The sequence below is a fragment of the Ursus americanus genome, chromosome 29 (assembly GCF_024610735.1).
Source record: "Ursus americanus isolate L20-20 chromosome 29, mUrsAme1.1.p, whole genome shotgun sequence".
NCBI lineage: Eukaryota > Metazoa > Chordata > Mammalia > Carnivora > Ursidae > Ursus > Ursus americanus.
Genome location: NC_142155.1, coordinates 2,108,164 through 2,131,490, shown reverse-complemented (window position 1 = coordinate 2,131,490; position 23,327 = coordinate 2,108,164). Strand labels below are relative to the sequence as shown.

At 40.3% G+C, this 23,327-nt stretch overlaps 1 protein-coding gene across 2 annotated transcripts; it reads right to left on the bottom strand.

Annotated features, from left to right (window-relative positions):
* Positions 1–233: 233 nt before the first annotated feature.
* On the bottom strand, positions 234–23,294 carry PGM3 (phosphoglucomutase 3). Of its 2 annotated transcripts, none has more exons than XM_045804429.2 (13): positions 23,248–23,294; positions 21,477–21,682; positions 19,189–19,373; positions 17,016–17,083; positions 12,473–12,606; positions 11,358–11,553; positions 9,034–9,191; positions 8,222–8,305; positions 5,806–5,904; positions 4,255–4,368; positions 3,115–3,237; positions 1,840–2,013; positions 234–663 (listed from the first exon to the last, which is right to left on the bottom strand). In XM_045804429.2, the coding sequence occupies exons 2-13, from the start codon at positions 21,678–21,680 to the stop codon at positions 574–576; spliced, it is 1,629 nt and encodes a 542-aa protein (XP_045660385.1). In that variant the 5' UTR covers positions 21,681–21,682; positions 23,248–23,294; the 3' UTR covers positions 234–573. The 2 variants fall into 2 exon arrangements, with proteins under 2 accessions (XP_045660385.1, XP_087713046.1); XM_087856920.1 differs by lacking the exon at positions 23,248–23,294 and adding an exon at positions 23,182–23,205.
* Between the last annotated feature and the right edge of the window lie 33 nt (positions 23,295–23,327).

Sequence of the window (23,327 nt, the reverse complement as noted above, 5' to 3'; positions counted from 1 at the left end):
AATGTAGCACGAGCATCTCACCCTCCGTATAGAGATGCACAGTCTCCATCCCATGCCTCTGAATTCCTGGGGATGTTCATCGAAGAGGTAAGTCATTTAAGAATCATTCTAAATGTTGCTGTGGAAAAACTGGCTGTATCAAGTCAAGTCTTCTCCACCCTCCCCATTCATATCAACAGTGGTGAGTCCTGCAAAACAGCGAGCGTGGTTAGGTAACAGTGATGGAAAAGACATTCCAAGGAGCTGATAATAAGGTTTAATTTTCCAGCAGCCCTGATGAATTTTCCCTGCATGTATGAGAAAGTTAATGACTGAATCACATAGCGAAGCCCAGGTACATTAGTGAGACTGAAATTCTGTAAGTTTCATTTTTAAAAACTAAACAAGTATAAGGCTTAACCTACTTCTAAAGAATTACTATGGTAGTGTTTAAGAAAATCCGTTCTAGAAGCACTCTAGTAAGACGCACTGTAAACATGTTGATTACAAATGTGTCTGAACCTGTCACAACAATGGCAGTACTATTTTGTAAAAACTTTTTAAAAATCCAGTTTCTCATGAAAAAAATTGTCTTCAGAAACCTGGCTGGGGCATTTCTCCAACTCCTCCAGCCAGCTGAAATACTGCCAGGCTCACTGCACGTGCAAGGCTATCCGCATTTTCCTGCAAATTACATGAAAGGAGATTAGATGAGAAAGAGCATCTATCAATCAGGTAACTCGCAACTCTGAGGGAAGGGGAAGAAACGTCTTGATTTTTGTCTCACTAACATACTTTCTTTTTTTACATCTTTCAGTAAGAAATTCCAAGACTCTTAGAAGAATTTGAGTTTTCCATTTAAGTCAGGTGAGTCCTTAACTAATTTTATCATCTAATTTGATTAACTATCATTCCAAAACTCTTGAGCAATTCCATAAAACCTACTCCTTAGAAGCAAGGCCACAACTGGCCTAAGAGTAAGTGACTGTTAAAGTCCCCGACGGCCTCTCCCTGTCCACCAGGGATTTTTTTTTTTTCACTATATTCTGGGATGGCCTAAGCTTCTGCCAAAAAGCTGCCAGATCCCTTATAAAATGCCTCCTTCTGAGGGCCTGGTCACCCCACTCTGTATTGCCTCCGCTGTGCACACACTTTTATCAACGGTTTAAGATGACAGTGTGTGAGGAGGGCAGATTTTAAAAATCCAGACTGTGAGGTCTTCACCCTATCAGGAGAAGAGCAGAGGGCAAGGCTGTTTAAAGGAAATTCGAAGTCCAGAGACAAAGGGGCACCCAGGTGGCTCAGGTCATGATCCTCGGGGTCATGAGCTCGAGCCCCACATCCAGCTCCGTGTGGAGTCTGCTTTCTTCTCACCCTCTCCTCCCCCCACTTGTGCACTCTCTCAAATAAAGTCCAGGGACAAAGATGAATTTCAATCAGCATGGCTGATGGTACCAGTTAATTTAGACATGGACCTCAAAGTTGGTTGTTTTCATTAAGCAGCAGGATTGTTTTTAAAGGAGGGGGGAGGATAACCCACTTTAGGCCACATAAGGCAAACCAAGTCTCTATTAGTTATTCATGCTATTGCTAGAAATAGGGCACTTTGAGGAAGTCTGGAATAAATCAAAAGAAAAATATTTGGGGAAATAAACTGGGTCTAATTTTGTTCAACTACTGATGAAAATAATTTTGTAGTATTAATATGAACCTAAAAATCCACATAAACAAATCTCTGACATTAAACCCTTAACTATCAGTGAGACTGCAACGCTCTTAAACTTAGTTTTCTTTTCTCTCCGACTACCCACGTAGTTGGACTCTCACTTTACATTTTCCAGTAGAACTGCCCCAGCTTACCTGCGAGTCTGCTTCTGCATATACTCGGACTATATCTTCCGTACCGGAAGGCCGGACAAAAGCTCGGGAAAGCTTGTACGTCTTCACCAGGTCATTGATTGCCTCCTGTAGTCCCAGAGGTGTGACTACTTGTCTTTCAGCATCCGTGGTACTAATAACTTGCCTGTCTGCAACCTATGCACAAACATTTCATATTGACACTTTATTCCACTTCCTTTCAGAAGCCTGAGCTCTTCAACACGATTCCCCCTGAAAGATTGTGGCCATTTCATTCTAATAGTAACAGACCTACATTTCAGCTTATTGTACCACCAAGTGCACCACCGTCAGTAAGGTACCAGAATAAGCACAGAACGCAACTGCGTTAAAATCTGATGCTGCGCCTGCATGGCCAGTGGCTTGACTGTCTGACTCTGAACGGAGTCAGCTTGAGATTCTTTCTCTCCCTGTGGCCCTCCACCCGCTCACGAGCTCAAACTCTAATTTAAAAAAAGTTCTACAATTTTTCTGAAAAAATCAGGGTTATTAATTTCAGTTGTACAGCTTCTCTAGCAAAAAGAGCTACCATTTCCATAGTCTTATAGTTACCACTAAAATAATGGCAAGTACTGTAGGACTTAAGTCACTGATCAAATAAAGTATTTTTATAAAGTGGAAAGTGGCAACCTGTTATGTAAGAGGGTCGTGATAAAAACTGCCTAAATATGCCAAAAACGAATCTGAACAAGTAGCCATTTGTGTGACCTCGGGCTTTACTACCTCTAATTGTCTTTCACAAATTCTGTTGGTGAATGTGTAACCTGGCATAAATCTGTATAGGCATCAATTACAATTTATATGAAATGCCTTTAAAAAAAATTCTCTCCCTAGCCCACAGATCCTGCTTTGCAGCATCTAGCCCCAGGAAAGTACTGTATGAACCCAGAATCATGCAAAGGAAATATTTTTACTTGAAATGACTATCAGGATTGCTTCAGAATAACCTGGGGGATATGGAGAATGGTGGAGGACAACAGCTGAAATCTGTTGAAGCTGAGCACATGGGAGGTTCATTATTTTGATCTCCCCACAATGCTTTAAATTTTCCGTAATAAAATCTTCATTATAAGTAATATGTATCACTTTAAGGTTTGTAAAGTGACTATTTCTCAAACAATTGGCTATGCCATTTTTTTCTATGCAATACATATACACAATGAAAAAAGGAAATACTTTGGAGAGAATACATTTTAGTTAATTTTCAGAAAAGAAGTAATTTTAAAATCTTGCTCCCACCTTAACTTTGAGCTGTCTGTTTGGGAGATCCGTATAAAGAGCATCCCACTGCTGTACGGTCAAACCCTTCCGAGTCAAGATTGCCTCAATCACCAGCATGTCAGAAATAGCATCACCAGCTGCCTACAAGACACAATGCAGGAAAGTACTCTAACGCCAGTAAAGCTTGGATATGAGCGCTCTGTCTTCGAAAACCAATCACAGTCTCCTGTGCTGCCTCCCTGCCCCCACAAAGGATTATTAAACTGGAGTGGATGGAGAAATAAAAAGGGAAAGGAAGACTATAATGAGTTATACAAAAAACACTGAAACTAGCTCTTGAGAAACTTGCCTCTCATCTTCCTCACTATAGACTGGATAACTTTTAAGGTTCCAGCATTAACGTTCTGTGACTCAGATTCTCCTTTATAACTAGACCCCTTTGGAGAGATTACACCATGACGACGGAAGGCATCATGCATGGTGAAGTGGCATAAGACCCACCTGAAGCTGGATCCATACTCTTCACTTAGTGGCTCTGAGCCCTTTGTTTCTTCACTTATGAAATGGGAATTATAATAACCCCCCTCCCTGTGTTATTGCAAGGATTACACAATGAGGTATGTCAAGTGCCTCGCATGTGCAAGATACTCCTGTATTAGTTCATCGCTTCTCCTGGTCCTACTCTGCTTGCTCTTCCACTGCTATACTGTGATGCAACACACACAGTATACAGACGCAATAGCTGAATCTTGGCTCTAGGTGGAAGCAACTCATTATACTTGAAAATTTTCATCACGAAACGCAGCGGGAGGCAAGCACATCAATGTTCTATCACCGCATCTCAGTGTACATCTCAACTGCATACACCACTGCGGGAAGGAAGCTGCAAGGACTTTTCTACTTTAATTTCTTATTCAGGGGCGCCTGGGTGGCTCGGTCAGTTGAGCATCTGACTTCAGCTCAGGTCATGATCTCAGGGTGCTGGGATCAGGCTCCCTGCTCCCTGGGAGTCTGCTTCTCCCTCTCCCCTTTCCCCCCGTTCAAGCTATCAATCAGAATCTTTTTTTAAAAAAATTGGTTTTTATACAGCATACTATTCTACCTTCTGAATAACGTAAGAGTAACCAAGAGTCTGCCCCCCCCCCCACCAGTTCTGACCTGGTTAAACAAGTCAATAACATTTTCAAGCATCTTAGCAGCTTCCTTTTTCTTATCTTCTGATTCTTTTGCTAGTTGTTTTATCTTTGTTTCAGCAGCTTTACTAAACAGTACCTGTAATGAAAGCAAAAAACACAAACTCACAATCCACTATCCATGCCCCAGGCATCCTAGCTAAACCACTTCTGAAAGTCACAATGAATCTGGAAAAACTGAGGGGAAAAATAATGGCGGCCTTAGAATAAATGAAATTAACAAGATCAAATCAGAACCCAAAAGATACTACTGGGGTGGGGTTCATTTATGAATTATAAAACTGGTTATCAAAATTTAAAGAGCTGATTACAAAGAAAATACCACCCTGGTAGAGGCAATGTACATGATGAGTTCATTGTGTTTGCCCCTCGGCCAGCTGCATCCGTTCTATGCAACCAGATTCTTTAAGCCTATCTGTATCCACTTTATTCAGAAGAATATATAATTCAACATAAATAGTGCAGTTTTCTTGTCCTAAAATTTTTAAGGATATAAGCTAGGTAAAAGAAAGTGGTCACCATATTTATCACATTATGGCAAATGGTATCATGGATATTATATACATCACTTCTTTCCCCAAGATACCTGTCATTTTAAAATTCTTTGCCCATGATCTTAGTGCCTTCCAAGGCTCAATACTACAGTCAGCACTTGATGAAATAGATGTTTGTTGGTAAACTAAAATACACTCTGTTCAGTTTTTGCCAGAACACAGCCATACCCACTTACCCACCCTACATCAGCAACAGAGGCCTTATGGCCCAAAGACTAGAATATTTACTATCTGCCCTTTAAAATCATTTATCAATCTCTGCATTAATTAGATCACTGAAGTTATATATTTTAATTGCATTTCCTAAGAACTTATTTTTCTTACGTTCAAGGCCTCTAGAAGCCAGCTCAGAATTAATGAGGAAAATAATCTTACCTAGATAGATAACATTTTTTCTGTTGGCCACCTCCAATCCATTTATGAAATGAGGTGAGAGATAAAAATGTTTAAAAAGAAAAATCAACCTTATGAATACACTGAAAGCCACATAATACAGTTCAAAATGGTGAATTTTAAGGCATGAGTTCACATGCTATATCTCAAATTTTTTAAACATTCTACCTACAAAAAGCACCCTTAAAATTTTATATGCTAATTTCTAGTTATTCATAACTTAATTCCCAAGCATTCCAACCCTTCTTGAACTTTGCTTTTACCACCTATGGCCCGTTCAAAGAAAAGCTGTTAAACGATATATAGACGATCTGCTTATAAAAAAAAGAACTGCATATTTTTTTAAGAAACTAATAATCATCTCTTCATACTCAACGATCATAATCTAAAGAAAACCAATTTCACAACACATAAGAATATACTAAGTTAACCAAATAATCTTATTCTACCATCATACTGATCATTGCAACAAAGGGGGATATAACCTATTACCATCCAGATACAGAATTCCCATCATTAAAATATGTCCAGCTAAATAAAGCTGGTTGTAGCTGATTAAGAGAACTTACCGTGCCATGCCCATTTGCTTCAAAATAAACTCCAATGTCAAACTCTTGAGCCTTGTGGTGCAAATGTTTTACACCAGTTTTAGTACAATAGACAGGCACCTATGACATATAGTTAAAGAAACATAACAGCAGTTACTCAATGGGTAAATACTTATTATGTACCTACTCCCAAGGATACAACAGCGAACAAACCTCCTGGAGCTAGCTAGTGAGAAAGACAATTAAGCAATTAAAATACAAAGTGGTGTTAGTATGGGGGAGAGAAGGCACTATAGAAGCCCACAGCCAAAGAAAAAGCCCGAGAGAGAGAGAGAGAGAGAGAGAGAGAGAGAGAGAGAGAGAGAGAGGCACCCCTGATAAGATAATGAAAGATTACAAGTGGGGGAGTGACATGATCTAAACTGTAGAAAGTTCAGTTAGCTACAGTGTGGTGAATGGCTTACAGTAAGGGTTTGCAAGCTTTTATTACAAAAGGCCAAATGATAAATATTTTAGGCTTTACAGACCATATCCTCTGTCACAATGGCTCACTTCTGCCACTAGTGTAAAAGCAACCACAGATAATACAGAAACAAAAGAGCATGGCTGTATTCCAATAAAACTATGAATAAGTGGCAGACTGAATTTGATCCACAGGCCACTGGTCACTATCTCCTGGCTTAGAAGGTTAAAAGAGATTGGTTAGGAGGTTTCTAGGACTAATTCCATTAAGAAATTATGGTGGTTGGACTAGCAACACTGGGCAGCCTAAGTCTTGGGTGGATCTGAAAGAGAAGAGCAGTTAAGACCGATAGTGGCAAAACTGCAGAAGAGATCAAGATGGAGTAAGATCGGCCTCTGACTGGATTTAAAAGACGTCAGGAAAGACCAGAGCTCAAAATACTTCATCCACCCACAAGAAAATGGGTTGATGATTAACAGGTTTTGGTGTATTCAGTTTCTTAAACAGAGTATCTTACCTGTAAGAAATTTTTAAGACAGAACATAAGAAAATACTAAAACAATAACCCAAGTACTGAGAATTATCCCTGTGAACAGCAGGCAACAGGGCCAGATGGAGTGCCAAGTATTTACCACAACCTTATACTTAATCAGGTCACAAACTAGCAGCCTCCAGATGTGTTTTATTTTGCTTACTTATTTCTTTGGAATTTTGCATCAGTTGCCCAGACTTAAAAAGGAGATTCACAGAAAAATTCAGATTTTCAGCTTCTCTTGAAGAATCTGACGAAAGGCGACAGCAGTTGGCCTGGTGGGCACTGTTCCTAGTCTTTAGCCCCCTGCTGTACTTCTTCACCTCACCTCTCCAGATTCTACAAGAATTTGACTTTGCCATTCTTGCTTAAAAAAGAATGAAAAGGCAATAAAAACTACTAAAAATGCAGCAATTTGAAAAGGGACAGACAAAAGTTGGAAAATAATACACTAGCTAGTGAGAAAAAGAGGCAATCATCTAATTTTGGCCATGAACCCTCTAACTCACTCTTGGAGCAGGCGACATGGTATAGAGGAGGGTCAGTCATTTGGTGGATGTTGGGGGAAAAATTAGATGCAAAACTAGTAACAGATTCCATCCTCAGACCAAACTTTCCCTGTGAGCCTGTCTGTGGGCTGTTTCCCAGAGTCCAGTCTCAGCAAGAACCTCTGACCTCCCACAATGGATCAAAGTCCTCACCCTGTACCATCTTCCAGGTAATATCTAATTACCCACCCTGCCTTCAGGAGTTCAGGTAGATTTAGCCAGAATCCTCCCTGACCCCTGACGACTGCTCAGTAATTTTTCATCTATCTCCCCCGCCCCCCACCATTGCTCTTTGGCCACAGAATCTCCACTTTTCCTTGTTGTATTAGGAGTTGAGCCCAGTCTGTCTCCCCCACTGTGAAACCCCAAAGCAATAGCCCCTATGTCTACTGAACAGGCCCGCTTCTCAAGACTTCACAGGGCCATTTGTCACACGCTTTGTCTTAAATGTGCCTGGTAACTGGTAGCAGTCAGTGTTTAGTTCTTACCAAAAGAGTAATAAAATCTCTCATATCTCTATAACAAGCAGATAAGGGGCTGGCTCCAAGCTCTAACAGAAACTCTCAGGAGCCTGGGAGACAGGGGTGCTATCTCCCCTAAAGTTATAAAACTTGCTTAGACTTCAAAAAGATTTACATTCATTATAAAGGAGGCAGAGAAAGAATTTACAAGTTTTCTAAAAATGCTCTTAAAAAAAGGGAAGGGGGAGAATCTCTCTCTTTTCACATCAGGGACAAATTTTTTTCCTATTTTTGATTTCTACTTACCCTTAAATGGACAACAGCTCAGTTTCATGTATTACGACCTACTGACTTTTATAAGGGCATTGTTTTCCTCACAGAAATATCTTAGAATATATTAAGAAGCTACCAGAAAAGGGAAATGGTTCGATACCTTCATAACTTCTTCAAGATATCGTGTTGAACTTCCATTTGCATACGCAGTTTGTACAACACCAATATTCAAACTTTCTCCAATCTAGATGAAAACAATGATAATTGCCTGGCCATCAAAAGTAAAGACACTAACCACAAAAGCAAACATATCATGAGAGGTCTAAAGGATGACCAAATCATTATCCAGATCAGCTGTGTCTTAGTTTATGCAATAAATGCCTAAAATGAAAATTTACATGAATGCCAGAAAAAAAGCTAAAATACTTTAGAGCATATTTAAATCCCATAAGGAATCCTTTCTAAAGAAGCTTGTGATTTCTTGCTTTCTCTAGTTTTTTTAAGTATTTACTGAATTTGCAAACTATACCTTTTCCCAAATTATAATAATTACTTCTCATTACATTCTATACATAAAGCTGGCCTAAGATTTCCAAAAGAGCAAAACAGAATAAACCTTTCTCACATTATTAAGCATATTACAACACAGTAAATACAGCTCTCAGAGGATGAGATTCTGTTTAAACCTGAGGCTTTGGGAGTGATGATGGAACTCTCATTAAATTGTCAGTTATGAAGAAACCAAAACTTGATAAAGCTTGAAATCACAAACTCTGCCAGTATAAGGAAGAAAAGAGTACTACCTTCAGGTTCCAAATGCCCCATGTTGAAATGACTAAAATTACCGTATCTTCTTGTATTTTCTGGCCACAAAGGTAAGGAACTCCATATGAACTGTGCCTCTGAGACATTCAAATGCCTGTTAGTCACCAGTTAGTCTTGTTTTAAAGGGCAGTCATCACCCCACCATACCTCCAACAGGAGCTCTTTAAGGAAACTGCTAATTAGTGTTGCTATCTTGTCTCCATCTATGAGATGAAAGTGACCATCTACGTCAAGGTAGTAATAAACAATTCTGTCTGCATCTCCATCAAAGGAACAGCATCTTTCATTAGCCTTCATTTCCATTCCTAGCACACAGAATTTTAAAATGCATTTCAGTCATTGAAATGGGAATAAACCTCCATATAAAAAGTTTTTTCTCTTACGTTAGTTACAAGGGAAAAATATTTCACTAAAGTATGATCATAACTGGTACTTAAAATTATCCTTCCAAATAAAAGCCAATGTCTTTATCTTTAAATAGTATAAAGCTTTACTGGTTGTTTTTACAGGGTAAATTCTTTCAGAGCTAACTGGAAAAGAATTCTATGCTGAAACTTGATGTAATATTAAAATAAAATTCTGTTTTATAAGCCAGTTGGTTTGGCAAGACAGGTTCCCATACAGTTTTTTGAAAGCTGTGAATGCAACTGACCTAGTACTACGATGCCCTTTACATGTAAAAAATAATCAGCAATAGATGAGGTATGTCCTGAGTAATTCTAATAGAGTGATTTTTATTTGTTCATACCATCAGTAACAAGAAGCACTGTTAAGAGTAAAGAATTATAACCTGAGAAATATGGTTTGTGTAATTTGCATAGTTCTCAAAACCTCAGCAACTGTCATGTCAAACTTACTAGAAAATTCTGCGGTTCCTTAGCCATGACAGGAGCAGGTGGACAAATCCAACATGAGACTTCCATGAGGAATATGAATATAAGGTTGACTATAGGGCGTAACACAAACTTCAGGAAAGTGGGAGGGCCTATGATTTTGTTCATACTGTAGCTCTGTGATGTGGGGCTGCCAAGTGCAACAGTCAAGAAAGAATTCTTGAGACATTTTAAAGTACAAAAAGGTGCTTTTATTATAACAGGGGGCAGGACCCACGACCAGAAAGAGCTGCACTGTGATTGTGAGGAGTGACTGATTATATACTTTTCAGTTTGGGGGGGGGGCGGCTGATTAGAGATAAGTTTCTAAGGAATTTCTGCATGATGAAAGTGAGGTTTACAGAACCTTGGAGGTCTGGTTATTATCAAGATAAGGCTGCTTTTAGTCTCTATTAAGAAACATCAACATGAAGGCAGCCATGAGTTCCTTGAGCTATGTCACACTCTGCATGTCTCCGGTATCAATGGGCTACAAGTTGTAAGGAGAGTTAATTTTAGCTACATTTCTCTTGCCTTTGTTCTCCTCATCACCAATGCCTACAGCAAGGGAGAGGAGGAGCTCAATATTTAGTGAATGGACAGAACCAAACTGTCAATAAAGGTCAAAACAAGCAATTCAATGAAAAGGAGTTCAAACTGGTTGATTAAAAATGTAAATGCTTACTACAGTGAGGCAGAATCGCATACAGGAGAAAGGCACGTGGCCGAGGTCTGCAGAGTTCTGCAGAATGCAGGTCGTGTGTGAAGTGGACAGGAGCCACTCCGTGGCAGCTGATTACTGCCGTGTGAGAATGGACATTTTCTGATTTTGGTAAAAAGAAGCCGAAGTTTCTAGTATTTAAGTAAAATCATGGAATTTTTAAATGGCAACAATTAAAACACCCACACAGTAGACCAAACAAAACACATCTGCAAGCCAACCATGGCCCACCTGCTAACTATTTGGTATCTGTAATGCAGTTAAATATAGAACTCCTCTTAGTACAGCCACAATCTATAGAAGAGTTTTCCTCCTAATATACCAACTGTAGAAAATGGTGATTTTGCAGACAATTATAATTAAGCAGAGTTGCATTCCCTTTCCATAGTGTGTCTAATTCAGATAAGGTGAAAAATGCTACTTACTATTGCTGTCCTTTAGATCAATGATTCTCAAAGTGCGGTCCCAGACCAGCACCATTAGGAAAGGTTGGGCACTGGATAGAAGTGCAAATTCATATCCTGCCTAAATCCTACCCCACACCTACAGAATCAGAAACTCTAGAGTAGAGCCCACGAATCTGTGTGCTAACAAGCCCTCCAGGTGATTCTCATGCATGCTACAGATTGAGAACCGCTGCTCTAAAACACCAATTTCTGATTTTGCTTCCCCCCACCCCCAGAGATTTCCTGCACACGGGAGGAGTCGTGTGACTTACAGGCATAGAGTAGACCATGTTTTGGATGGCACTGACCAATAAGGAGATGCCCAGATGTCTAAAGGAGCAGCGCCTCGACTGGCTGCATGACTCAAGTCACATGGCTACCTCTGTCGGAAGATTGGTTTCAAAGAGCTCTAAAAACAAATTTTCCACATACCCTCTGGAGGCTTCTGATGACTTTTCACAAAGTCAGCCCCACACAAATGGTTGAGCTTCCCTTTGGTCCCATCATTAAACAGCTGAACTGACAGCCCCTGGGAAATGTAGTGTTCCATTTCTCTCAGCTTCAGGGCCCCTATGCCGTTTGCACAGTCAACCTTAAGTGATCTATAGTCATCTCCACTGCAAAAAGCCTTAAAAGGAAAAGACACATGGAAGAAAAATTTCAAGTTACAAAAGAGTGAAGCATAAAGCACATACAGGTATATGTAAACATCTTCCATTGTTTCAGTTAACTCATCTATTTTAACCTGGGAAACCAAAGGCTACACACATTCAGGTGAAAACTGTAGAAAACCAAAATAAAATTTAAAAACCTTTAAAAACTTTTTTTTGGACAATGAGACTAGAACAGTTTCACTGATTAAATAACTTATGGAAATGGAGCTTTGTCAGAATTTAGCCTCAATTAAGCAGGGTCCCTTCAAAATACTACTACAGTCTATAGTACATGACAGGCATTCAAATGTGGGCATGAGTATACAGACGTTGGAGCAGAATGATGCCTGTCATTCTCTTCACAGCAGATAACACCACTGGGCATGTCTGGGTTTTTCCTTGTCAATCTCCTCTCTGGCCTATCCTCACATCAGAATATAAATTCTATGAGAACAAGGGCTTTGTTTTGGTTAACAACATGCACTCAGTATTTGTTGATCAAATTAAGTATACCCCCCAAATCTCAACCAGGTTTAAGAAGCTAATCTACCCAGGAGAAAATCTTTCTCAGCAGTAGACACCTCAAGTATGATGCCAACAGCACCTAACATTAACCCTATGAGAAAATTCATCTGAATGTATATTTATGAAACCACAAGAACCCCATGTGTTCTCTCCCAATGATCTCAGGATGTACCATGTGCCTTGTCAAGTAAATGCCAACAGACATTCAGCAGGATACAAGGGTCAAACCTTGTGAAGCCCTAGAAAGAAAAAGGAAACACACCACATTTTTGGAAAAAGAAGGAGTGACAAACTAATTAAGATACCTTATTCAACTGATGTTATTTTACTCATTTGCTTAAACTCTAACCACGTTCAAGAGATTCTCACCTGGTTGGTGAGCTCTAGAAAGGCCCTAGAGAGTTTCTCATAGTAACCTTCAATGGTTGCCTTTCCGTACCGGCCACTGGTATTTCGACAGCACACCATGTAGTGCAGCTGCGGCGTTGTCACCAAGCCATAATCTGCCAGAGAAATATAAAAGGCAACTTGTCACATTTCTTAATAAGCAAAAAAAGGTTTAAATGGATTCATACCATATGAATTTGAGAGTGACACATCTTCTTTAAAAAAAAAAATTCTCAGAAAACTAAAACGCTAACTTCCAAACGATGTGTAAATATCCACTGAAATCATTAAAATGACCTTCACGTTATGTTGTGATTTATAACAGGAAATAGAGATTTGATCCTTGTCTCCATTTCTGGCAGGGCTTCTAAACCCTCAGAATTTCTAAGTGGTAAGAGAGAGGAATTAATTGTCTTTTGCTATGCTAAGAAGATGACAAGGAGCTCCCAGAGCATCCTGAGATGGGGCTGGCTGCCAGGGAAACCAACCTTGTGATTAGAGAGTTGGAACTTTCAAACCTTTGCCTTATTTCTGGGCCCCTTGCCACTCCAGAGAGAAAAAAGAAGGGCTAGAGATTGTGTTCAAATAGCAACGTCCAATCACTGAATTGATTGTGCCTATGTAATACAGCCTCCGTAAAACCCCAGAAGGACGGGGCTTGGGTTGGTAAATGTGTGCAGACGGGGGAGCGTGGCTGTCCAGAGAGCATGGAAGCTCCGTGCCCCTTCCTGCGTACCTTGCCTGGTGCAACTCTTCCAGCTGGCTTCTCCTGAGTTCTACCCTTTATAATAAACTGGTTATCTAGTAAGTAAAATGTTTTTCTGAGTTCTGTGAGCATTTTAGTAAATTAATCAAACTAAGGAGGGAGTTATTAGAAGCCCAGGCGACTGAATTCTGAAATGGGGGGAGGGAGGAGACATGTGGCACTGAGCCCTTTACCTGTGGGATGTGACCTTACTACTAGGTAGATAATATCAGAGAATTAAGTTAATTGTTTGGCAGTGTTAGGAAAAAAACACACATTGGACACATACTCGATTCCAGAAGAAATATGAACAACTACTACTGATAAAAAATAATAATCATTTAATATGGACAGGTAACATAAAAATAGAGCAATACAGAAAATCAATAATTGAGTTCTATTTCCAGTAACACTGCAAACTATGTAATTCAGATGAATCCTCCTCCTGAAAACAACCAAAAATGCTAGATAAAAGAAAAATCTCTTTCAAAGAAGCACTGCTGTGCCAACAATATAGAGGACTAAGGCCAAAATCGCTGTGAAGAGAGGAACTTCAAAATTTGAGCTCTGGGAAGCCAGTATTGCTTTAGGGGCACTCCTCTGAACCAAAAATTAACCTGCTTTTGGTACAAAAAAAAGTCCATGCTGACCTAAGATGGGAAGGAAACCCAATAAAAGACCCGGCCCTCATGAAGCTGAAGCCTCAAAGAACTACTCTTCAGTGCAAGGGTGAGTCAGAAGTGAATTAGCTCCAAGTGCCCACTCCTAGGAGATTTGTCTTGACACCAAGAACAGCAGGAGCTAACCCATCCCTGAAGAGCTGTCACCAGAAGCACAGGCCTCCCCTGGATTTCTAGCCCAAATCACATAACCACAAGGGTCCAGAAGAACTCCATCATCAAAGAAACTTGTCACCCACAGTCAGGTAGCACCCCCAGGCACCCAGCAGCAAAAGCAATAACCAAACTTTGCCACAGAAACAGGCCTTCACCATAAGCCTCAAAAATGTCCCACAAATAATTTCCAAAGAAAAACAAACAGCTTATAGTCAAAAATAGCAAACCACACAAGAAAAGCACCAAAAGCAAGAGCAAGAAACAGGAGAAATAGCAGAGATGGACCAATATCCAATAAATATTCTGTAACTAAATCCATCAGAGGTCTTCAAAGTCAAGCACAAGAGTTTGGACTACAAAAGGTCATTTAAACTACTGAGCCCTACACGTGTACAACGGAAATGGTATTTTATGAATGCGACTATGGCTCTGATACCAGGATCAGATGGAAGGTGGGGGAGGAGCTCAAAAGAGTGGATCAGCCCTTAACCTGGTTTAATGCAGGTGTATAAGCAATATTCCAAAAGACTTACTCAAGGACGAACAAAAGGATTTTGTGACCAGTATCAACATTAGCAAATAAACATTTACTCAATAAATTTTTACTCAATAAAAAATGACTATTATATAGTTACGCATCTGTTCCACCGGTCAACCCAGAAACCTAGAAGCCATTCCTCACACCGGTAGCCTCATCATGTATCACAAAATCCTTTGAAGTCACTACCAATTTCAAAGTTCTCCACTTCTCTCGCTATCATCACCCTTGCATGTACTGTACAGTCTCTATCTTTCTTACAACCTTCCTATCTCTCTACACAAAAGTTAGAGTGAAATGCCAGAGTGACTAACTTAAAATGGAAATGTGCTGTGCATTTGAAATAAAACCCAAATCTTTACCACAACCCACAAGGCTTGGGATGATATGACCTGTGCTTACTTCCTCAACCTTATCTACTAGCTTCCCCCATTCTCCCTATGCTGTGGCTACACTAACCTTTCATTTCCTCAAGTACACTAAGCTAAAAAGAGAAATGACGGAAAGGTCAAAAAAAAAAAAAATTACTCTCAAATTTTTCTAGACTAAAACATTAGAGAAGTGATGGTTCTAGAGCTAGAATGACAGTGCTAAAAAGGTGAACCATTCTGAGGATGGTATAAACAATAGTCTTAGGCCAGGTGAAGCTGGGGTAAGGGCAGACCACCTAAGTGGAGACCTCACTCAGACCAGTCCTTTAAAAATTGCAGACCTGAGCCTGTTAAGGGTCATGGAATCCACTTAGTGAGACGCTACCAGCATTTTTGCATTTTGTTTTTAAATAACACAGATGAATGCATGTCATGCAGTGTGCGTATTATTTATTGACACTTCTGTGTCAGTTATACACACAAGTACACTTACACATATCATGATATGAGTTTCTTACTCTAAGTTCAGAGTGGCATGAAATAGATTCCCTGGAGGGTTGTACATAGTAGGCAGTCAAAAACATTTGATGAATAAATGAAAAATTAAACTATACATAGCTGGAGCTTTGACAGTAAAGATCATTCTGAAATCAAGCAGAATGAAAAAGAGAAATAAGGGACGCCCATATGAAGAGAGTAAGGCCCTACAGAAGACCAATAAGGAATAGTGCTCAAGAAAGTAGAAGCTTCAAGAAAGAAAAGAAGAGGTCACAGTGTGAAGAGCTATCAAGACAGCAACTGAAATAAAAACTTTAAAATATAAACTCTGAAAGTTATTTTTGGGTCACAGACCCTGTGAGTATCTGATGAAAGCAAAAACTCTTCTCCCTAGAAAAGTGCGTGTGCTTGTAATAATACTCTGCACACTGTATCAAGAGGTCAACCAAGTCCCTACAGCTTAACCACACATTTCCCAGAGAGCCCTGGGCCCCAGGCTAAGAATCCCCACTTTATAATAAGCACTGGATTTGGCAATTAGAATTCAGATGAGTGTTGAGAGAGACATTTCACTGAAGGGGCGAGGATGGAGACTTTGCCTGCGCAGGCTAAATAATAAGTAGAACAGCAGAGAAGTAAGCCAGGTGAGCTCTTGGAAGAGGCCAAATTAACTCCGAAGGAAAAGCACAGAGCAGCTGGAAAGGAGGTTAAAAAGGTCAAGAGAAGATACTTTAAAATGAGAAACTATGGTGATACTAGGGAAATTCACCTCCAAACAAAATGGAGTCACTACATTCACAATGGGCACAACCAATCTGAGAAGAGGATTCTAGTCTCCATTTTCTGTCATGTAATTTTTCTTCATTTGATAAAACAGGGAAAACTACCTGTCAAAACTTAAAATCAGATTATAAGTAGGCCAAAGATATTTTCTACCACTATTTGATAGGTAACAGCTGATTCCACATGTGATCAGCTATTTGGGAATACATGATATTGACAAAAGCTCTCCAAAATGAACATCTTCAAGTAACTTCAAACGTTTTTATATCAGGAAATTTGGCCTTACTAAAGTAAAGAAAGTTAAGATCAGTATTTCTTACATATAATCTCCTATAGCTAAAACAAAATGTGCACACCCAGAAAAAATTTTTAACTTTTTAAATTTAAAAAACTAGTATTTTATACCTAGAAGTTTTTTTTTTTTTAGAGATTTGAGAGAGAAAGAGGGAGAGAGCGAGTGCATGTGCAATTGGGAGGAAGGGCAGAGGGAGAGAATCTTCAGGCATGAAGCCCAGTGAGGGGTTCTATCCCAGGACCGATGAGAACATGACCTGAGCCGAAAACAAGAGTCTGATGCTTAACTGACTGAACCACCTAGATACCCCTGTACCTGGAAGTTCATTTTTAAAAAACTTTTATCTGTACTTTCAAACTTTTCTAAAATAAATGGTACTACTTTTACAACTTTCTTAAAAGGTGTTTTTTTTTTTTAAGTTTTTTAAAGATTAATTTACAACTCAGGATAGCTACATACCATGGAATTGACCTTCTAAAACAGTCACACCATCTATTACAGACTGTGAAAGTTTCTCACTGCTGGGCCTACAAAAGAAAAGGAAGAAAATAACACATCCCATCCTGAAACCAAGAGTTGCTAATTCTGAAAGGAAATGCAGAAATTACGTGCTACAAATTTCAGGGTAATAGGTTCACTGTACTTGAACTAAAACCTGTAAAGTCTGAAAACTCTGCAAAAATAATACAGGTAGAGTATAAGCATTTCCCAGCAGCCTTTCACAATACATTTCTTGGAAAGAGTTTGGCTTTTAAATGAATTTAGAAAACAAATATAAAAATACAGTAATTACACCATACCCAAAAACCTTTTCAAGTTTGACTGTAACAACATATACATTACCTAATGTATTCAGCAATGTATTCAGCAATAAATACTGAATGCAAACACTCTGCATAATGCAGTACTGGGTATTAAACCACCAAGGATACAGAACCTGTTTTTCATCTGAAAAAGTCAGAACAAATTATCTGAAAATAAAGTAGATTATAACTGCCTTGTAGAAAATGATGTTCTCTATCATTTAAACTAGTTAATTGGTAAGAGGCAATTACATGTTGGATGGCTTATCCTGTGGGATAATAATTTGTTTCAGAACATAAGTCACTAGGCTATTTCTGATACCTATAAATCCATAATCAGTGGTATTTAGAAGTCTCTCTCTGGTAACACATCAAGGATAAAATACCAGACATTGTCCTAATGTCCCACCATTAAAGCTATGACTAGAAATTTCCTTTAGAAAGAATCTCCAGCTAAAATGAGATCTTACACTAAAGAGAATGCTTCTGTTTCAAAGGGCACTTTTAATCTAACATTTTACAACAGTAAATTTTTGTAAAGGAAGGCAAAAGCTGCCAAATATGACAGGTAGTCCCCTCTTGTGCATGGTTTCGCTGGCCATGGTTTCAGTTCCCTGAGGTCAACTGTAGTCCAGAAGCAGATGATCCACCTTCTGACATATCATCAGGTCAATAGGAGCCTAACACTACGTCACAACGCCTACGTCATTCACCTCACATCCTCTCTCACACAGGCATTTTATCATCTCACATCATCACAAGAAAGAGAAGGGGGAGGGCAGTACAGTAAGATATTTTGAGAGAGAGAGACTACACTTATATAACTTTTATTATAGTATGTTGTTACAATTGTTCTACTTTATTATTATTTATTATTGGTCTCCTACTGGGCTTAACTTACAAATTAATCTTTATCACAGAGGCACCTGGGTGGCTCAGTCTGTTAAGCATCCAGACTCTGGATTTTGGCTCAGGTCATGATCTCAGGGTCATGAGATCAAGCCCCACCTCAGGCTTAGCTCTGGGTGCAGAGTCTGCCTAGGATTCTCTCTCTCCCTCTTCCTTACCTCTCCCCCGATTCGTGTGAGCTCTCTCTCTCTAAAAGAAAAAAATAAAATCTTTAAAAAATTAATCTTTATCATAATTACGTACGTGTAGAGAAAAACATGGTATATACAGAGTTCAATACTATCCATGGTTTCAGGCATCCACTGGGGGTCTTGGAATGTATCGCCTGCAGATGGGGGGGGGGGCTACTGTATGTAGAAATAACGTATTGTTAACATTTTCCAGTGAATTCCGATATGGGAAAATGATATAAATATACGAACCAACAATAATGCATATTATGAGGTAAATCTTTATAAATACTGAATTACAATCGTGTTTTTACTTTATAGGAGAAAATAGTAAATCTACAGAAGTAAAGGGGTAGGAGACGTACGTTAAGTACTTCTCTCGGGTCAAGAAATAGGTATTTTAAAGAAAAAAAAGAAATAGGTATTTTGCATACATTGTCTCACATAATCCTCACAAAAGCCCTATATTGGGCTTTAACATCAACATTTTATAGATGGGCATATGGAAGCTCCAAAAGTTAAGTAACCTATCCAATCACGTAGTGTTAAGAGTTGGGGGGTTCGGACTCCAAAACCTAAGATGCAGAAGATTAGCTCCTACACCCTACTAAAAATAAAAAGGCCAGGTAGGTGGAGGAGCCTCTTAGGGCAGTTCCACTTAATTCCTTCAGTTTATCATGGGTACTAAACTAATGCAATCATTTAGGTCAAGCTCCCAAAGCTGCTTTCACCAGTAACTCTGATGGTCACCTGGTATCTCTACCAATCACTACGAAGGCATCTTGTTGCAGATTCACGGCTGCTTTCACACTGATGTCCATCAACACTCTTGGCATATCTTGTTCCTCAGCATTTGCCAAACAGGTAGCATGTTCCTCCCAGGACGGTGCCAACATTTCACCCAAAGGATCAACCAATTTTACCCCATTGTCTTCCTTAAAAGAAAAGCAAACAATAAGCCATCTGTGCATATTCACAAGGATGAGTTGAGGATGTAAATTCAAGCTGTTTCCCCCTAAAAAAGACATTGATGGCTGAGTGGCTTCACCTGTGACCGTATGGAATGCCAGGCACTGGACTGTGTTTTACATGAATCCTCGTAACAAACATCAATCTTACTAAGAATCCTATTTTTATTCCAATCTTACTTCGAAAAAAACAGATTCAGAGCAAGTAATCTGCTTATGTTCATACAGCTAGTAAGTGTCAGTGCTGGTATTAAAACATCAAGTCTATATGACTTTTAAACCCACCAGTCATTACTAGTTTTTTTTTTAAAGGCTGTCACCTGTGCATTCACCATCAATTACATGACCAGGGCACAAATGGAGTAGAATGAGGGCACTGAGAGATCCTCCTAGGACTCTGGACTCTTTAAGAACATACTGGCCACTATATCCACCAGCGGGGGCAGGGTGGGGGGGAGCTAAAAATTGACTCCCAATTCTATTCAAATTTGGGGGAAGAAATAAAGTGTAGTTCAGAGTGAATGTCAACTGAAGGAATGAGCTCAGTCTTGTTTTAAGAAGTACTTCTAGAACTAGCAATAAATATAGGCTTCAGCCCACAAGTCATTAATTGTGGTGATTTAGACATTCAGACACTCACACATTAATAATGATCCACACTTAAAAGTTGGACAAGCAATGTCCTCTTGTGTGGGGGGAAAAGGAGGTTATAATCCTTCACAGACCTACACAGCTTTAACTTGCGGCTGATTTAGCTACAAAGGCAAAAGTCTCGTGCTCTTGCAACCAAACAGAGGCACGTTATTCAAACCACGTATTAGTGAGCTACAGGCCGTACATAATAAAACAGTAAAACTATGTCAAAAAGAATACTTTGATCAAAAAAAATGGGGGCGCCTGGGTGGCTCAGTCGGTTGAGGGTCCAACTCTTGGTTTCAGCTCAGGGGGAGCTCTCAGGGTCCTGGGATCAGGATCAAGCCCAGCATCGGGCTCCGCACTCAGCAAGGGGTCTGCTTGAGATTCTCTCTCCCTCTCTCTCTCTGCCTCTCCCTGGCTCTCGCACTCTCTCTCTAAAATAAATAAATAAATCTTAAAAAAAAAAAAAATGCATTGTCATAACACTAGAACCATCAGGCCTCATCAATAACCTGCCCAAAGCTCACTTTTGTATGCTGGGAGCCACCTGTTTGGCTATTCATTCAGAACAGGAAACAACTCCCTCATACTCCCTAACTATAGAAAACTGGTCTAGGGGGTGCCTGGGTGGTTCAGTCGTTGAAGCAGCTGCTTTTGGCTCAGATCATGATCTCAGGGTCCTGAGATCGAGCCCTACATCGGGCTCCCTGCTCAGTGGGAAGTCTGCTCCCTCTCCCTTTGCTGCTCCCTCTGCTTGTGCTCTTGCTTGTGCACGCTCTCTCTCTCTCTCAAATGAATAAAATCTTTTAAAAAAAAGAAAACTGGTTTAAAAAATTTTCAAAATGTACTAAATCTTTTCAAATGTTTGCCCTTCCCCCCACCTGCCTCCAGTCTCTCTAATCTCTACTAAATTAACACAAGTAACACTTTTTGTTACTGATACTGTCTCAATACAACTAACCTGGAAGAATGGACATTCTGTTGTTTCTCTAATATGGACACAGTCCAAGAAATGACTCTCATTTCATTCTCTCCACACCCTCTACAGTCATGAGCTAAATGATCACTCATCAAGAAAAAGACATTTCAGGGGCACCTGGGCAGCTCAGTCAGTTAGTGTCTGACTCTTGATTTCAGCTCGGGCTGTGTGTGGTCTCAGGGTTGTGGTATCCAGTCTGGTGTCAGGCTTTTCACTCAGTGATGAGTCTGCTTGGGATTCTCTATCTTCCTCTGCCCCTCCCCTTGCATGCACTCTCTTTCTCTCTCTAAAATAATTAATCTTTAAGAAAACGCCATTTCAAATCCAAGGCACATAATGAGTAGGCACATTCCTACTCGTTAGAATTTGTACTTTGGGTCAAACTGCTCAGACACTAAGATGTGTTCTTGTAAATAAAGGTTTGCTTTATCAGAGCACTAAAGGCATTACATTACCTCAGGATTATGTGATGCTGTTACCATGACTCCTATTGTAGACTTTGTCTGTTTTGACCTCAGGACAGCTAGTAATCCCATGCGAAACATGACATGATCAAGATGTTCTGCTTTCGTTCGAAAGCCAGCAGTCCCATATTGAAGAACGAGTCCATTGGGCTTGGCATGTAATGCTGAGTATTCTGTAATAGCATCTAAATCCATGTCTACAAAATTAAGGAATATTTTTCAAGCATAAGAAATCTTTCAAGGACCATTCACTTCAAAAACTGCCACACTAAACTCAGGTCTGCCTCGTTCTGAACCCCCACAAAGAATGTTTGAGAAAGAAAAGAATGGTACAATAAGTCCTGGTGGTAGGCATTACCTAGAAGATCCTGCCCAACTTGTATCAACCACTCCAAGGGCAGAAGGCAGATTACCCCTATTCATCTCTCATTTTGGGTCTAGGGCTATTCCTGGACACAGGGTGAACTTAAAATGGTCCACTTTCAACTAAAATGGAGATTCCACGCATAGATTCATAGACTACTACACAATCAAAGATTACCTCATTTCACAAATGGAAAAACTTAAGCCTGGGCCGCGGTTAAATAACCTAAATTTACATGGGTAGCTGGTGACAGACTGGAGTCTAAGGTCATACTGTCAAATGGACTGGGACTACATTTCCAAAATATCTGGGAAATTTATGCTTCCCAGACCACAGAGACATACGCCCAAAGGAAAAGCAAAGGGCAACAGCCTCCTCTCCAAGACTGCCCAGACCTCCTTAAATACCTCGCAGTGGATTTTTCTACTTTCGCAAGGGAGGATCAGGACACCCTTCTAAACTAAGCTCTCAAAGTAACAACGTCTTCCTTTTACCTTTAATTGGACCCTAGCCCACTAGTACTTTCCTCTCTGGGATACTCCAATTTTAAGTGGAACGTGGGCTTTCCAACCTCAGCTGTATGTACTATTTAATCACTTCTTGGGTCAGTCCCATTCCCAATTAGCCCAAAGAGGAGCAGGAGTCCTATCTTGTTTTCTTCATTTTCCTTCGTTGCTTCGATCAATGAACAAAAGTTAAAGGAAATGGTGAAAAATTTTTTCTTTTGTCCAACCAGAAAAAACTGGTATTCAACAAGCTAACTGAGTTTGGCCCAAAGTGATCAAATCTCTTTCACAGGCATGAATACACTTTGTTAAAAAACTGACCATTCGGTAATATGATTATTCATAAGGGCGTAAACCAGTCCTGTTAAATCCAGAACATCTTTTAAAAAAGAAAAAAGATAAAATGCTTCCACCTTTCAAAGCGTTTTCGGTCCTAAAACTACGTTCAATGAATGTGCGAACGCTTTTATTCAAAGCACTTACAAGCCCAAACGGTGACCACTCTAAAAAAGTTGAGAGCATCCCCCCTCCCTCCATTCAATTATCAACCGCTTGCTTGTTCCGCTTTCCTTCCAGCCCCCAAATGGCCGCACGTTTCCCGGCTCTCACCCCGAGCCACCGCCCCCCGCTCCAGGTCTGCGGATCAGAACACCCAGCGTGAGACCCTCGGGCCCGCTCGGAAGGCGCAGGGGCGGGTGTGCCCCGCGCGCCGTCTGTGGGTCAGTCAGCGAGCCTGCCCCTAGCCTGCCCGCTAGCCTGCCCGCAGCCGAACCCCTACGGACTGGAAAGTCCCATTCCCGTCGCCAAGCCTGAGGGCCCCACTCACCTCCGCCGGGAGATTCCCCCTCACCTCCACCTCAAAGACCAGCTACCCCGCGGCGGCGCCTCCTACCTGACTGAAGGTCTCCGAACCCGCAGACGTGGCTCTGCGTGACTTCCGGCCCATCGCCACGCCCCCCAGCCAATCACGGC

Bases quoted from the DNA above. Each gene is read 5' to 3' on its own strand.
- PGM3 (XM_045804429.2), bottom strand. From the start codon at position 21,680: ATGGATTTAGATGCTATTACAGAATACTCAGCATTACATGCCAAGCCC. The intron at 17,084-19,188 runs GTGACCATCAGA...TTTCTTTTGTAG, and splicing joins GTGATTGGTAGAGATACCAG to GCCCAGCAGTGAGAAACTTT. The intron at 664-1,839 runs GTAAGCTGGGGC...TGTAATTTGCAG, and splicing joins ATGCAGAAGCAGACTCGCAG to GAAAATGCGGATAGCCTTGC.